The sequence below is a fragment of the Lingula anatina genome, chromosome 5, assembly GCF_051362555.1.
Source record: "Lingula anatina isolate TDL-2025a chromosome 5, LinAna3.0, whole genome shotgun sequence".
Classification (NCBI taxonomy): Eukaryota; Metazoa; Brachiopoda; class Lingulata; order Lingulida; family Lingulidae; genus Lingula; species Lingula anatina.
This window is the reverse complement of record NC_141771.1, coordinates 14728731-14743712: the sequence shown is the minus strand read 5'-3', so window position 1 is coordinate 14743712 and position 14982 is coordinate 14728731. Positions and strand designations below refer to the sequence as shown.

General features: G+C 38.3%; 3 protein-coding genes across 3 annotated transcripts; 2 read left to right on the top strand and 1 right to left on the bottom strand.

Moving 5' to 3' along the window:
- Positions 1-3256: 3256 nt before the first annotated feature.
- Positions 3257-4378, top strand: LOC147761707 (beta-1,3-galactosyltransferase 5-like). Its single transcript, XM_087014043.1, has one exon. It carries the CDS (start codon positions 3257-3259, stop codon positions 4376-4378), a length of 1122 nt encoding a protein of 373 aa, XP_086870169.1.
- Positions 4379-8011: 3633 nt separating this feature from the next.
- Positions 8012-9133, top strand: LOC147761706 (beta-1,3-galactosyltransferase 5-like). The gene has a single exon (XM_087014042.1). It carries the CDS (start codon positions 8012-8014, stop codon positions 9131-9133), a length of 1122 nt encoding a protein of 373 aa, XP_086870168.1.
- A 1418-nt stretch (positions 9134-10551) lies between these two features.
- Positions 10552-12722, bottom strand: LOC147761705 (E3 ubiquitin-protein ligase TRIM56-like). Its single transcript, XM_087014041.1, has 2 exons — positions 12622-12722; positions 10552-12023 (listed from the first exon to the last, which is right to left on the bottom strand). The coding sequence occupies exon 2, from the start codon at positions 12016-12018 to the stop codon at positions 10552-10554; it is 1467 nt and encodes a 488-aa protein (XP_086870167.1). The 5' UTR covers positions 12019-12023; positions 12622-12722.
- Positions 12723-14982: the final 2260 nt, after the last annotated feature.

Genomic DNA, 14982 nt, shown 5'->3' with positions numbered 1-14982 from the left:
ATGACAGTACCCCCAAAATTAAAGAATGATACTTGTCTTCTCTCAATGCTGTTGGCCATTCACAAGGTCCCTGACTTTAAAATTTGGAGTGTTTTGTATGATTTTGAAAAACAGAGAGTTTCAAACTGTAGTCAAAAATAAGAGATCTAGATGTGTGGATAAATATAAGTTATGCCGCAGTTACAAGAAAAATTAAAGTAATTATTTATGTGCATGGAAAATGTAATTCAACTGCTTTTTTTTCACTCACCGCACGTACAGAGGTTGGAGACTTAAAGAAAAAGAACAGACTCAGAAACACATTGTAGTAAAATACTAAATAATTCAAAACATACGACTTCACTAATATGTGTACTGAACCAATTTCATTATTAATCATATAATATTAAAATACATCCGGTCGTTTACCTGGGAAACAGTCCCTTTTTTATTCGGAAAAGCAGACGATACTGTTGCGAGTCTGAAAGGGAGATTATTGAATACTTAATATTATCCAGTTTTGAATGTTTGTCGGGTGGCGTTGGCAGCATCTTAAAATTTACTTTCTGTATTTCACAACTATCCATCTCTCATCCGAGACCCACTTAACACAATTCGTCCTGTACTCAAAGTGATATACACACACTGGACAATAGAAGTGTCACCCCCTGAATCAGAGTAATCAAAGTTATTAACCTGAAGAGGCGGAATATAATATAAGCAATGTCAGAATATCGATATAGTACAGTTGAATTGTTCAGTAAGAAGCGTTTCTTTTGTGAAATTTGATGTTAATAAAATGATACCAGGAACATATCATTCCACAGTCATTTATCTCCCCCAAAGTATTGGTTAAGTAGGGATGACACTTCTATTGTCCACTGTGTGTACATACATGTACATATAAAATATACGCCTCAGTTCTCCTTTCTGAGAATCACAGTTTTTTTTATTTAAAAAGAGTCTATATCTAGGTAACGGTTAATGTTTGCAATATAAAATACACACAAATGCTCCGTATTCTGAGTTAAAACTGTTAAGCCACAGCTAACAATTCTTATATGCCACCAGTGCTGAGGGTTAGATCAATACGTTCGTGGTCCCAGTGACACAAATGCTACAAAATGTTGGCATACTGGTCATCAAATATTAAAGGATTATATATATATATATATATATATATATATATATATATATATATATATATATATATATATATATATATATATATTTATATATATATATATATATAATTAGTCATCTTTCTGGGTTGTTTAGCATTGTGACAAGGATTGGCATTGTTTGTTTTTATTGTTAATAAAAGTTTCAACATGTTTAAAAACTAACAATTTGTTAACGTAGATTTGTTAAAATTGGAATTGTGCCCTGAAGAACAGAGTTTAAATACAAACCTGATCTGAATTCAACCTGATCTTAACAATAAAATAAAATAAAATAAAATGAAATAAAATTAAGAAATAAATAAAATAAATGATTTGATGTTGATCTAGGTTTGAGGGTAGGGGAGGAACTGATTTGAGGTGCGTAATTATCCTCAATTTCTGTCTTCATTTCTGTGTGCCAGTATTCTTAGGTACAGTTTTGAAGCAAAGTTACAGAGATTGCAACAAATCCATAAAAGGCTAAAGCAATAAAATATTCATCTGCTACTAAGATCATGACACGCAGCTGGTAGAAAGAATCCGATGTGGTGGGCGGAGTAATATAATTCTATTACACATCGATCAAATGTTACATGATAAAAGGACAGCAGCTGGGATCCACCGAAAAAATCATTTAATAGCAACAAAAACCATATAAATAAGCGGAATTTTATAAATATTCTTCAAAACAAAGTTATAAATAGGGGCATAAAAATGACGACGGGATTCGGGATTACGGTTCCTTATACAACTTCTATGATAATCAACATTATCATCGCAGCCTGTCACGCCACTGTTAGTGGATGACCTCCAAAGACTGCTCCACCCTCTGCGTGTTGTCGGAGAAGGGTTGACCTGTAACTAACCACACTGGTTGGTTAGTGCCTGACTCCCAATCCATTGCTCAAGCATCAGGACTATACGTCAGTTTGCACTAGGTATATTGGCACCAACTGTCATTTGAATTATCAGACAAATTACTCAGTAAAATGCGTATGGAAGTAATGTTTTTTTTTTAAATTTTTTTAATCGTCAAGACACAATCAAAACACACCTTCTTTGGGAAAATTATGTGTGTGTGATTGTTTTAGGTTACAAGCACCGCCATTGTGATTGTTTGCCTCATCTAAAGCAGCGAGTCTACAAATTGCGTTTTCGGAAAGTTAGGCCTATCGGAATAGTAGAGGGCTACTTAAGTGTGCATGTGCATCCAATGTGCAATTCGCAGTCGATGCAGTTTTTCGTCCAAGTAACCGTATTTGCGCTCTGCAGTGAGTGCTTGTTAAACAGGTCCACGTAACTCGAAAACATTGCACATTGCGACCGAGCGCAGGTGTCTCGATTCCATAACTCGCCCATGGACATACTCGCCCCATATGGGGGTTATGGAATCGAGACTCTTGCGCTCCATCGCAATGCGCGAAGCACTCGAGTTACGGGCCCAGGCCCTGAACAATAAGAATGGAGCAGTTGTTTAAAGGTGAAAATTAGACAACAAATAACGAGAAAAAGACTGTGGACCGACTGGTGCCTGAAACGAGAACATTCGAATTATTAGCACGATGCTCTTACCAACTAAGCTATCAGGCCCTGCTTATACAGCTTTTCACTAAAAAAAATTTAACCAAAGAAAAATGTTGAGAGATGTTGTGTTATCATGTTGTTTTGTTTATACTAGTACTTCTATCATACGCTGTACCTTGGATTGCATTTAGAATAATGATTTATTGAGCACAGAAATGTTTTACATTTATTACGCCTTCTCGTTGAGAACCTCTATCTCTTAAACACCTGTTTATAAATATATAATAGTGTTGTCTTTGCTTCGACAATTACCCACAAAAGGAATAAAAGATAGCCCGAACACCATGTTGTAAATCATCCAGGTCCACTGTGTGATTTAAATAGGCCCTAACAATAAACACCAGCACTCGAAATTGAAAGTGTTTGAATATGGGACAGTACTCCCCATCATAATAATAGGGATTTAAAAAACTGAGATAACATATCTGTACATGTACACTGTAGTATACAACGGAATAGCTGATAAGATATAGTGACAAACGGTAAACTATATGCTCTCTAGCGCTGTGCAAGACAAAACAAACATCGGAATGAAGACCAGATCGGGTATCTCCTTATTATTAGTGGTTATCAATATTCTGGCGATATATTTTCTTTGGAACAGCACCAGGACTGGCGATATCTCCGTCCAAAACAAAGATGAAGGTGCAAACAGACAGATGGAATCTTCGGAAAATCTCACCAGGAGGCATGCAGGAGAATTAGTTAAAGAGGACACTCAACAGATTAGTCTTGGGGATTGCATGGTGCCAGAGATTGTATGTGAACTAAAGAAAAATGATTCTGACCTGTGGTACCATATTAAAAGATACAGGTACATAATAAACAACTCATGCAGGGATACAGACGACGTGTACCTCCTAGTGTTAGTAATGTCCGATCCTCGTGATTTTGTCACCAGGGGCATGTATCGAAAGACGTGTGGGAGCGTTAAAGACGTTCTTGGAGAGAAAATAAAAACTGTATTTGTCGTCGGCCAAACAAATGATTCAGACGTAGAACGTGGGATATTAGACGAAAACTCTGAACACAAAGATATCATCAAAATAACATTTAACGACAGCTACAAGAATTTCACTCTAAAGACACTACTGGCCATGCGATGGGCCATTGATTACTGCGCAGGTGCAAAATTTGTCTTAAGGTGCGGACACGATGTTGTTGCAAATTACCGCGAGATTATCAGGTACTTGAAAGATCTACCAAAATTCAAGACGGAAACGTTATTTACGGGTTTTTTATACCAGAAAGGGAAACCGCCTTTTCGAAATCCAACACAAAAATATTACCAGTCGTTTAGACAGTACAGTGGAAATAAATATCCGGCTTTCCTGTCAGGGTTTGCTACAGTAGCCTCATTCCAAGTCATCAGAATCCTCCATTCAGCTTCGTTTTGGAAACATCTCTTCATTGAAGATGTGTACCTAGCCACACTGGCGCACGAAAACGGAATCGAGCTTGTCCACAATCCAAACTTTTGGATGACAGTACCTCTAGAAGTAAGGAAGGATCCTTGTCTTCTCGCAATGCCGTTGGCCATTCACAAGGCACCTGACTTTAAATTTTGGAGTGTTTTGTATCATTTGGAAAAACAGAGAGTTGTAAACTGCACTCGAAAACAACAGATGCGTGGACTTAGGGGGCATATGTAAGTTACATGTCACCGTTACAAGGAAAAATAAAGTCAACATTACCATACCTACCCAAATACCAGACTCGGCACCTAAGGATCCTGAATTAACCGGTATATCGGACCACACTACCCGTTTTCAAGGTGTGTGTCAGATTGCATTTCGGAGTATCGGTCAGAACACCGACAGGATGAGCCCACGCTCGGCTGTCACCTAGATTGGATAGTAAACGATTGTCGTAAAATCGCTATATGATTTTAAAACCGGGTGCATAAATTTGAAAACCACCTAGAACAACCTTAGACTGCCACATTAATCTAATACAATGCTATAAAGCCCTATCAAAAGGTGTTTTAAAAAACATTCAAACCGAATGTCGTAAAGTGCCCATATACCCCCATAGAGACAATAAAATAGAGTACTCTAAAGTAAGGGTACAGTCTAAGGTTGTTCTAGGTGGTTTTCAAATTTATGCACCCGGTTTTAAAATCATATAGGTGGTAGGGTCACAGCCCGATGCAAACATTTACAGAGAGTTTAGTGAAACAAAGCATACCAAAGTAAATAACATTCTTCAATAAATAACATGTATAATTCAAAATAAAAAATGTCCCGCCTTCACAGGTATGTATGTCGATCACAATTTATAATACTAAAAAACATTTTGTCATTTTGATTGGAAAACAATCTTTTAAAACGGAAAAGCAGGCGGAACTGTTTCGAAGCTGCGTCGGGCAATTAATGAATATCAAATAAAATCCAGATTAGAATTGATGTTTTTCGGTTTGCGTTTGCAATAATTTAAATTTACGGTCCGTAGTTTACAACTAACCATATTCGAGACCCGATTAACACTATTCATCCTGCACTCCCAGTAACATACACATATGCATAAATAAAAGGCACAATGAACCAAAACCATGGGCTTCGAATGTTCTCCAAATGCGGACTGATCTAACACCTCAGGCGACATTATCCTACACACACCCTTCCAAAAGGTATTTTTAACATGTTTGTGGTCCCTCATTTGACCATCGATGAGATACAAGAAATAATTTGATTCTGCATCAAAACCGACTTCCTTCCAGTGATGAATGGACAGGTTCAGGTGCCTCTGGGATCACTGAACGTAGCATTCTCAGCTGATATCTCATTCCAACTTCAAGAACTGACCCTGCGATTAACTCCAGGCTTCATCATGACTACAAACTTGCGCACACACCTATCGCCTGGCAAGTGTTTGTTAAAGAAACAAAATGCTCTAAGGATAGAACCACCATCTTTGAGCCCTGATATTAAACTTACTAATCAATTGTGACATGACTTGGAGTGTGCAATGCAAAGGAGAACCAACCCCATAAAACGTGGACCAACGCCCCCAACTTGTATAAGAAGAATGGGACAATATCCCACAAAACAGAATTGTTACACGTGTTGAAGGCTTGTCGCGCCTCTACAGGAGATAATTGCAGTACGCGGTAGACGCACACGCTGTTAGGCACGTGGCCTTTAACGAGCACACCCTAATGCTAAATGTGTGTGAATTTGGTGACATTTGATGGCGTCTTTTCAATTTAATAGTCATTTTTTTAAATATGTAGAAGTCACAGTGAAACAGTGGATATGAGGGGGTACCTCTTATAAATGTTACTAAATGGTATAAAATATGTATATTTTAACCACTATTTTGTATTTTTTAACCATTAATAATTTTAAACACGGTATCTGTGATAAAAAGCACCATTTTTAACAATTTACAGCTGTGAGGTGATCGTTTGTAAATGAAAGTAAATGGAAATGGGGGTGGGACAACCTTCTTGACCAATGTTGTATATTCCTCCTCAGTTTTCATTTCTAAGAATCACAGAATGTGCTTGAAAGAGCATATTTACAATGGTTAATATTTGCAAACTAAAATGCCCGTGATACATAATTACCTCAAATTCTGTGATATAACTGCAACTAATTCTCTTTTTTATATACGACCAGTTTGCTTAGCGTCCTTTATTGAAAAAAATGCTCATGATCCAAGTGACGTAAGAGCTACAAGGTGTTTACATGGCCATTTTATATGTTATCAAATAATCAATTGTCACAAACACATATATGGAGGCCATCGTTAGCTTAACAGTCACTCATAATTCGAAGTATTTAATTTCGCTTTTATTTTCTCCATCGACCAGTTGTCCGATGCGCTTTATTGCTACATCTTTCGGACCACCAAGTCCATTTTCTACGTGGTCCTTGTTGTTGTGGTCACACAGGACGTTTTGACGGGCACGCAGCTCTGGCACTTATTCGTCCCTGTCAAACTGGCCGACAGGAAACAGCCTGTGGTCACGTCTGAATCTATAATCACCGCAGGTGGCAAATGTAATTCAACTTTTTTTTTCTCACTCGCCGCATTCGGACTGCAGCGCACATACCGGGGTCGGACACTTTAAAAACATCGAAACACATTACAATAAAACACTGCTGACATCAAGCGGCGGACACTTAATTATGAGAGTTAATAAATATTCGTGTGCACTGCGGTGGAAGGGTCGCAGTCCGATGCAAAAACCAATCGATTTACGGACAGTTTAGTGAAGCAAAACATTACTCAAGTACATGACACTTTTTTCCTGTCGCATACTTTAAAACACACGACTGAATAACTTCACCGATTTGTGCTCTGAACACATTTTATTTTTAATAATATAATATTAAAATACATTTTGTCATTTTGCTGGGACTACAATCTTTTTACACGGGACAGCAGACGATGATTTTACGAAGCTGCATAGGGGGTTTATTGAATATTAAATAAAGTCCAGTTTCGGATGTTTGTCGGGGGGCGTTTGCAGTATTTTAAATTTAAGTTTCGTAGTTCACAACTAACCATATCTCATTCGAGACCCCTTATAACACAATTCATCCTCTGTAGTCACTGTGATCTTTTTGCTTGAAAGATTCTATAAGCAGACAACGATTAATGTTTGCAGAATAAAATACACGTTATACATAAATGATAAATAGTTCATATTCTGTGATATAACTGTTAAGGAACGGTTAACTTTTCTCGTCCTTATAAACCATCTATGCCGAAAATTAATAAAAAACCTTCATGACGTGAGATCTACAAGATGTTGGCAAACTGGTAATCTAAGTTATTATTATTACATCTTTTCACGAAAAAAAGTTTTTTTAACCAAAGAAAAATGTTGAGAGATGTTGTGTTATCATTTTGTTTTGTTTATACTAGTACTCCTATCATACGCTGAACCTTGAATTGCATTTATAATAATAATTTATTGAGCACAGAAATGTTTTACATTTATTACTCCTTCTCGTTGAGAACGTCTTCTTAACATGAATACACCTGTTTATTAATATATAATAGTGTCGTCTTTGCTTCGATAATTACCCACATAAGGAATAAAAGATAGCGCGAACACCATGTTGTAAATCATCCAACAATGAACATCAGCACTCGAAATTGTGAGTGTTTGAATATCGGACAGTGCTCCCCATTATAATATAAGGGACTAGAAAACTGAAATAACATACTTGTACATGTTCACTGTAGTATATAACGGAATAGCTGATGAGATATAGTGACAAACGGTGTCATATATGCTCTCTAGCGTTGTGCAGGGCAAAACAAACAGTGGAATGAAGACCAGATCGGGTATCTTCTTCTTATTAGTGGTTATCAATATTCTGGCGATATGTTTTCTTTGGAACTGCACCAGGACTGGCGATATCTCCGTCCAAAACAAAGATGAAGGTGGAAACAGACAGATGGAACCTTCTGAACATCTCACCAGGAGGCCTGCAGGAGAATTAGTTAAAGAGGACACTGAGCAGATTAGTCTTGGGGATTGCATGGTGCCAGAGATTGTATGTGAACTAAAGAAAAATGATTCTGACCTGTGGTACCATATTAAAAGATACAGGTACATTATAAACAGCCCCTGCAGGAATACAGACGACGTGTTTCTCCTAGTGTTAGTTATATCCGATCCACGTGATTTTGTCACCAGGGGCATGTATCGAAAGACGTGTGGGAGCGTTAAAGACGTTCTTGGAGAGAAAATAAAAACTGTATTTGTCGTCGGCCAAACAAATGATTCAGACGTGGAACGTAGGATATTAGCAGAAAATTCTGTACACAGAGATATCATCAAAATGACATTTAACGACACCTACAAGAATTTCACTCTAAAGACACTATTGGCCATGCGATGGGCCATTGATTACTGCGCAGGTGTAAAATTTGTCTTAAGGTGCGGGCACGATGTTATCGCAAATTACCGGGAGATTATTAGATACTTGAAGGATCTTCCAAAATTCAAGACGGAAACATTATTCACAGGCTATTTGTATCCGAAGGGGAGTTCTCCTTTTCGAATTCTAACACAAAAATATTACCAGTCATTTAGGCAGTACAGTGGAAATAAATATCCGGCTTTCCTGTCAGGGTTTGCTACAGTAGCCTCATTCCAAGTCATCAGAGTCCTCCATTCAGCCTCGTTTTGGAAACATCTCTTCATTGAAGATGTGTACCTGGCCACGCTGGCGCACGAAAACGACATCGAGCTTGTCCACAATCCAAACTTTTGGTTGACAGTACCTACAGAATTAAAGAAGGATTCTTGTCTTCTCTCAATGCCGTTGGCTATTCACAAGGCACCTGACTTTAAATTTTGGAGTGTTTTGGATGATTTGGAAAAACAGATAGTTCAAAACTGCAGTCACGAACTAGTGTTGCGTGAACCTTGGGGGCACATGTAAGTTATTCCGCGGTTGCAAGGAAAATAAAGTCAACATTTGTGTACTTGGATTTTCCCTACAGAATGGCTTGTGAATCTATAATCACTGAAGGTAGTAAATGTAATTCAACTTGTTTTCCACTCGCCGCATTTGCACTGCAGCGCACGTACCGGGGTCAGACACTTCAAAAACATAAGAAACAAAAACACATTGCAGTAAAATATTCCAGACGTTATGCAGAGTACGGCCGAGACTTAACTTTGAGGGTTACAAAATTTTCGTGAGCACCATGATGGTAGGGTCACAACCCAATGCAAAAAAATGACAGAGAGTTTAATGAAACAAAACATACCAAAGTAAATAACATTCTTCAATGAATAACATATATAATTCAAAATAAAAGATTGACCGTCCTCGCAGGTATGTGTTTCGATCACAATTTATTATTAATAATATAATATTAAAATACATTTTGATTGGAAAACAATCTTTTTAAACGGGAAAGCAGACGGAACTGTTTCAAAGCTGCGCCGGGCAATTAATGAATATTAAATAAAATCCAGATTAGAATTGATGTTTGTCGGTTGGTGTTTGCAATAATTTAAATTTACGGTCCGTACTTTACAACTAACCATATTCGAGACCCGATTAACACTATTCATCCTGTACTCCCAATAATATACACACATGCAAAATATACTCCTCAGTGTTCTTTCTAAGAATCACAGAATTTGCTTGAAAGAGCATATTTAAAATAGTTAATATTTGCAAACTAAAATACACGTGATACATAAATACTTAAAATTCCATGACGCTAAGTCACAGCAAACAATTCTCGTCTTTATATACAACAAGTTTGCTGAAAGTTCTTTATTGAAACAAAACGCAAGTGACGTAAGAGGTACAAGGTGTTTACATGGCCATTTTATATGTTATCAAATAATCAATTGTCTGTATCCACAAACACATATTTGGAGGCCATTGTAAGTTTAACAGTCAATCATAACTCGAAGAATTTTATCTTCCCTCTCTGTTCTCCAACGACCAGTTGTCCGAGATGACTTATTGCAACATTTTTCGGACTGTCAATTCCATTTTCTTTGGTTAAAAGAAATCGCTTGAATTTCCCATCTGGTGACACCAGGTGAAGACGATGGTTGTGGAGGTCTGTTAGAATGATGTCTCCATTATCCAAGCAGCATGCGCCGCACGGACCGTTCACCTGCCCGTCCCCATCACCCTGGGTACCATATCTGTATTTAAGCTGGAGAGTGGAATCGAATACACGGATGTGATCATCTCCTTTGACGATGATGTCATCATTGAGGTTACAGTGGATGCGTTTGCTATATTTTCCCCCTGGGTCAGGTGTTGTCTGCAGGACCTCGCCCTCCTTGTGGTGCACAGTCAGAGTACTGAGACCTGCCACTACATAGGGCCTAGTGACCCTTGGTATTGACCGCTACTGCCTGAGGTGATTCACTGTGGAATGTTCTCACGTGGTCTCCTTTCTTGGAGTAGATAATGATTTCATTTGACCCCTGACATCTAGTGACAATGTTGCCATCATCATCAATGGCAATCCCTGCAAAGCCGTACTTTTCTGCTGCTCTTGGGTTTGAAATTGTGCCCTGAAGGACAAAGTTCAAATCGTAGATGAGGATTCTATTCCGTGACTTGTCCTCATTACAGAATATGCCAAAAAGAAAATCACCGTTTATATCAGTGGTCACGTGACTGATCATCTCCTCAGGAGACTTGGTCAGTTCTACTTTGAATGATGTCACCAGTCTTCCACTCACGACCGGAACTACGTTTCCAAGACAACTGTTGATATTGGTAACGCACTCCTCCATGTCGTTGGTGATTAGCTGTAGCTGGGTCATGGCTGCAGGCAGAGTCGGGATGTCGAGAGTCTGAACGCTCTCGCTGCTTTGCTCACAGGTCGAGGCCATTTGGAGGACATCTATATCGTTGCCATGGTTAATGAGTTTCCTTGAGAAGTCTACTACGTCGTCTAGTTGGTTTTGGTCGGCGGTAGCAGTTGCAATTAAACCATTTAAGATGTCCAATTTGGCATTTGCCATGGCATCTATTTCTTCCAGAAGATCATTGGCACGTTGACGGGCCATCTTAACAACTTGCTCCAACTGCTTGTTTACTTGACTCTTTGCCTTCTTTCTTCCCTCTTCTACTGATATTTTCTGATCTTCAGCAGCAGTTTTGAAGTGATTGTACCGTAGACTTTTCTTCTCGATGGGCTTCACCCTGAGTTCTAGTTTCTCCTTGCGTTTGTCGGCAGCAGTGTTGATTCTAAGGCAATCATGACCCTGGTGTTCTAAAACCATACAACCGACACAGATGAACTTTTTACACACTGGGCAGAAGATTTCTACGGGGTCCTTGTTGTTGTGGTCACACAGGACGTTTTGCCGGGCACGCAGCTCTGTCACGTATTCGTCGCTATCCAACTGGTCGACAGAAAACAGCTTGTGGTCACGACTGAACTTATGAAGCACATGATCCGAAGAACAATCTCCACACATGCTTTCCTCACAGTCCAAACATCGTTTTGTTGCCGTTGGTGGGTTGGAGACATTTTTCATGCAACATATCTTGCATTTCTTGGCAGCCTTGGCTTGTTCTACTTGACCATATGTGTGTGATATGCTGACCAGAAGATGATTTGTTTGTAAAGCACTTACACCGCCTCCAGGGAGGACACAGTGACGTCTACAGATAGGACAAGGGAAGCGAGGCTGACCTTGACAATTTCTGTCCAAATGGCCCTGGAGGCAATGCTGGCAAAACGTATGGGCACAGCTGAGGACCTTGGGATCTTTGAACTTTTGATGACATATGCTGCATGTTAGGAAATCTTCCGTAAGGATCTTGGACAGAGACATGGCTCCTAAGACCAAAATATGAAAATAAAGAAATGAAATACATCAGATAAAAGATGAAGATTTGGTAATGGAGGTAAACATCAAAAAGCCATATTTAAGTACATGCAATGTAAGGTATGCAAGTTCATGTTAAAATAAGTAAGACAAGTGCCGACACATGAAAGAAAAGTCATGCAACGTCTTCAATTTTTATAGAGAACCAAATCAGCCTCTTTATTATGCTTGTGTAACAAAAGTTACTATAGGAAAAAATATACAAAGGAAAAAAAAAGTAGAAAGAAAAAAGAAAGGCGGAAGTACAAATGAAACTTAACTAATAGATATAGAATTAGAATTATTATAATCTATCAATTGAATTATGAAATGAATGAAAACTGAAAATGAAAAAAATTATTAAAAAAAATGTAGGTACCCAAAATATTACAGGGTAGGTATTATGATGAGTAAATACTACACTCCGGACTCGGTAACGACGCCTTATTTTTATACCAACGTACAGAGACACAAACTGCAGCAAGCACCATTCCACTATACATTATCATACAATTATCGGAATTATATTCCCAATGTAATGTATTACAATATATTAGGAATGGGCTTTACCTGTACTTCCTCCAGTTATATTTCTCTTGGTGGCAGGTACACGGCCCCAGTCGCCATTAGATGTGCTGTCTCTCTTGACATGTACACCTGGTCAGGTGAGGTGTTCAGTGTTCAAGGGGACCTGAAAGTACATCTTAATCAGCTATTTTTGGGTTATCTCTATGTACAATATTAATACAGACAATACAGACATGGTGACACATTATTTCATAGCTGTTATCTGACTGAATTCAGTTGTGACACTGATACAACTGACCTAGTAGCAGGGGTGTATAACACAGATTTAACGCAGCGTGTATATTAAATACAGTACTGGGTCTTCAGTTTAATGTTATATTGTCGACTACGTAATCATACTTTGATATTAAAGATGAATTTGAGAGGTAACATCCATAAATTCGCCTAACTTGGCTAGTATTAATGTAGAGGAACAAACCCTCAAATGAGTATATTGCAGGGTTTATGTATGTGTTACGTATTGAACTTTCTAGTGTACAGTCAGAACCAGTACAGGAACCCTTGTTGTCTCCACAACCGCAATTAGACATAAACTACCACAATCACATCTCAACAACAGCAATATTTTCCACAACTCGTGCAGTATCTCCTCTACCGCATTATATCTTAGTCTACAGGTGATCGTGGTCTACACGAATTAAAAATCTGCCTTGATTTCAATCTTGCCTATCACATATACATGTACATACACGTAGGCGAATGCTGTGGGTAGATCGAGAGGACCGCTCTTTCTCTGTGGGAAAAACCCCGCTGTGAATGGGAATTTGGTTTGAATTTGACAAATATTTAATTTCTCATTGTGTCAACTTGGGGGTTGGGGGGGGGGGGGGGCAATTTTTTACTAAACAGTAAATTTTTCCAGATGGGTGTGGCTCTTATTTGATTTAGAATTTCAAAAGGGAAACACATGCCAAATATGGTAATTTTATCAAGTGACAAGGTTTTTTCGTTAAGTCACCCCACCACACACTTTTCCATGCTTTGCGTGATGTCAAAGTGGTGTTGACCTGTAACTCACCACACTGGTTCAGTGCGGGTTGGTGAGTGCCTGATGCCCAGTTGCTCAAGAATGAGCAGTTTGCACAAAGTTTTATTGGTACCAATTGTCGTTTGAATTATCAGACAGATTACTGAGTAAAATGCGTATGGAAGTAATATATATTTTTTTCAACAAAACACAATTAAGACACACATTCATTGGGCAACTTAAGGGTGTGATTGTTTTAGCAGTTACAAACACCACCATTGTGAGTGTTTGCCTCATCTAAAGCAGCGAGTCTACAAATTGCCTTTTCGGAAAAGTAGGCCTGCCTTTAGTTTTACTCAGCTAGTCCTAAATTTGTGTTTACGGTTATACCTCTATCCTTCATTTTAAAAAAATGGCCACATTTTCGGCTCATCAGCTATCGGAATGGCAGTGTTGCAATGTTTCGTCCTAGTAACCGTATTTACGCTCTGTGTTGAGCACTTGTTACACAGGTCGTGAACAAAGAGAACGGAACAGTTGTTTAAAATGAAAATCAGACAACAAATAACAGTAAAAGCGGCATCTTGTCTGGTGCTAAGTGATGTTTTGTATATTGTGTGTATATATATAATTAGTCATCTTTCTGGGTTGTTAAGTATTGTGACAAGGATTGGCATTGTTTGTTTTTATTGTTAATAAAAGTTTCAACATGTTTAAAAACTAAAAATTTGTTAACGTAGATTTGTTAAAATTGGAATTGTGCCCTGAAGAACAGAGTTTAAATACAAACCTGATCTGAATTCAACCTGATCTTAACAATAAAATAAAATAAAATGAAATAAAATTAAGAAATAAATAAAATAAATGATTTGATGTTGATCTAGGTTTGAGGGTAGGGGAGGAACTGATTTGAGGTGCGTAATTACCCTCATTTTCTGTCTTCATTTCTGTGTGCCAGTATTCTTAGGAACAGTTTTGAAGCAAAGTTACAGAGATTGCGACAAATCCATAAAAGGCTAAAGCAATAAACAAAGCTATAAATAGGGACATAAAAATGACGACGGAATTCGTCTTGTCGATGGAGCCCCCGTATTACGGTTCCTTATATAACTTCTATGATAATCAACCTTACCATCGCAGCCTGTCACAGCACTGTTAGTGGATGACCTCCAAAGACTGCTCCACCCTCTGCGTGTTGTCGGAGTGGGGTTGACCTGTAACTCGCCACACTGGTTCAGACTCCGACTCCCAATATTATTGCTCAAGCATCAGGACTATACGTCAGTTTGCACTAAGTATATTGGCACCAACTGTCCTTTGAATTATCAGACAAATTACTGAGTAAAATGCGTATGGAAGTAATGTGTTTTTTATTT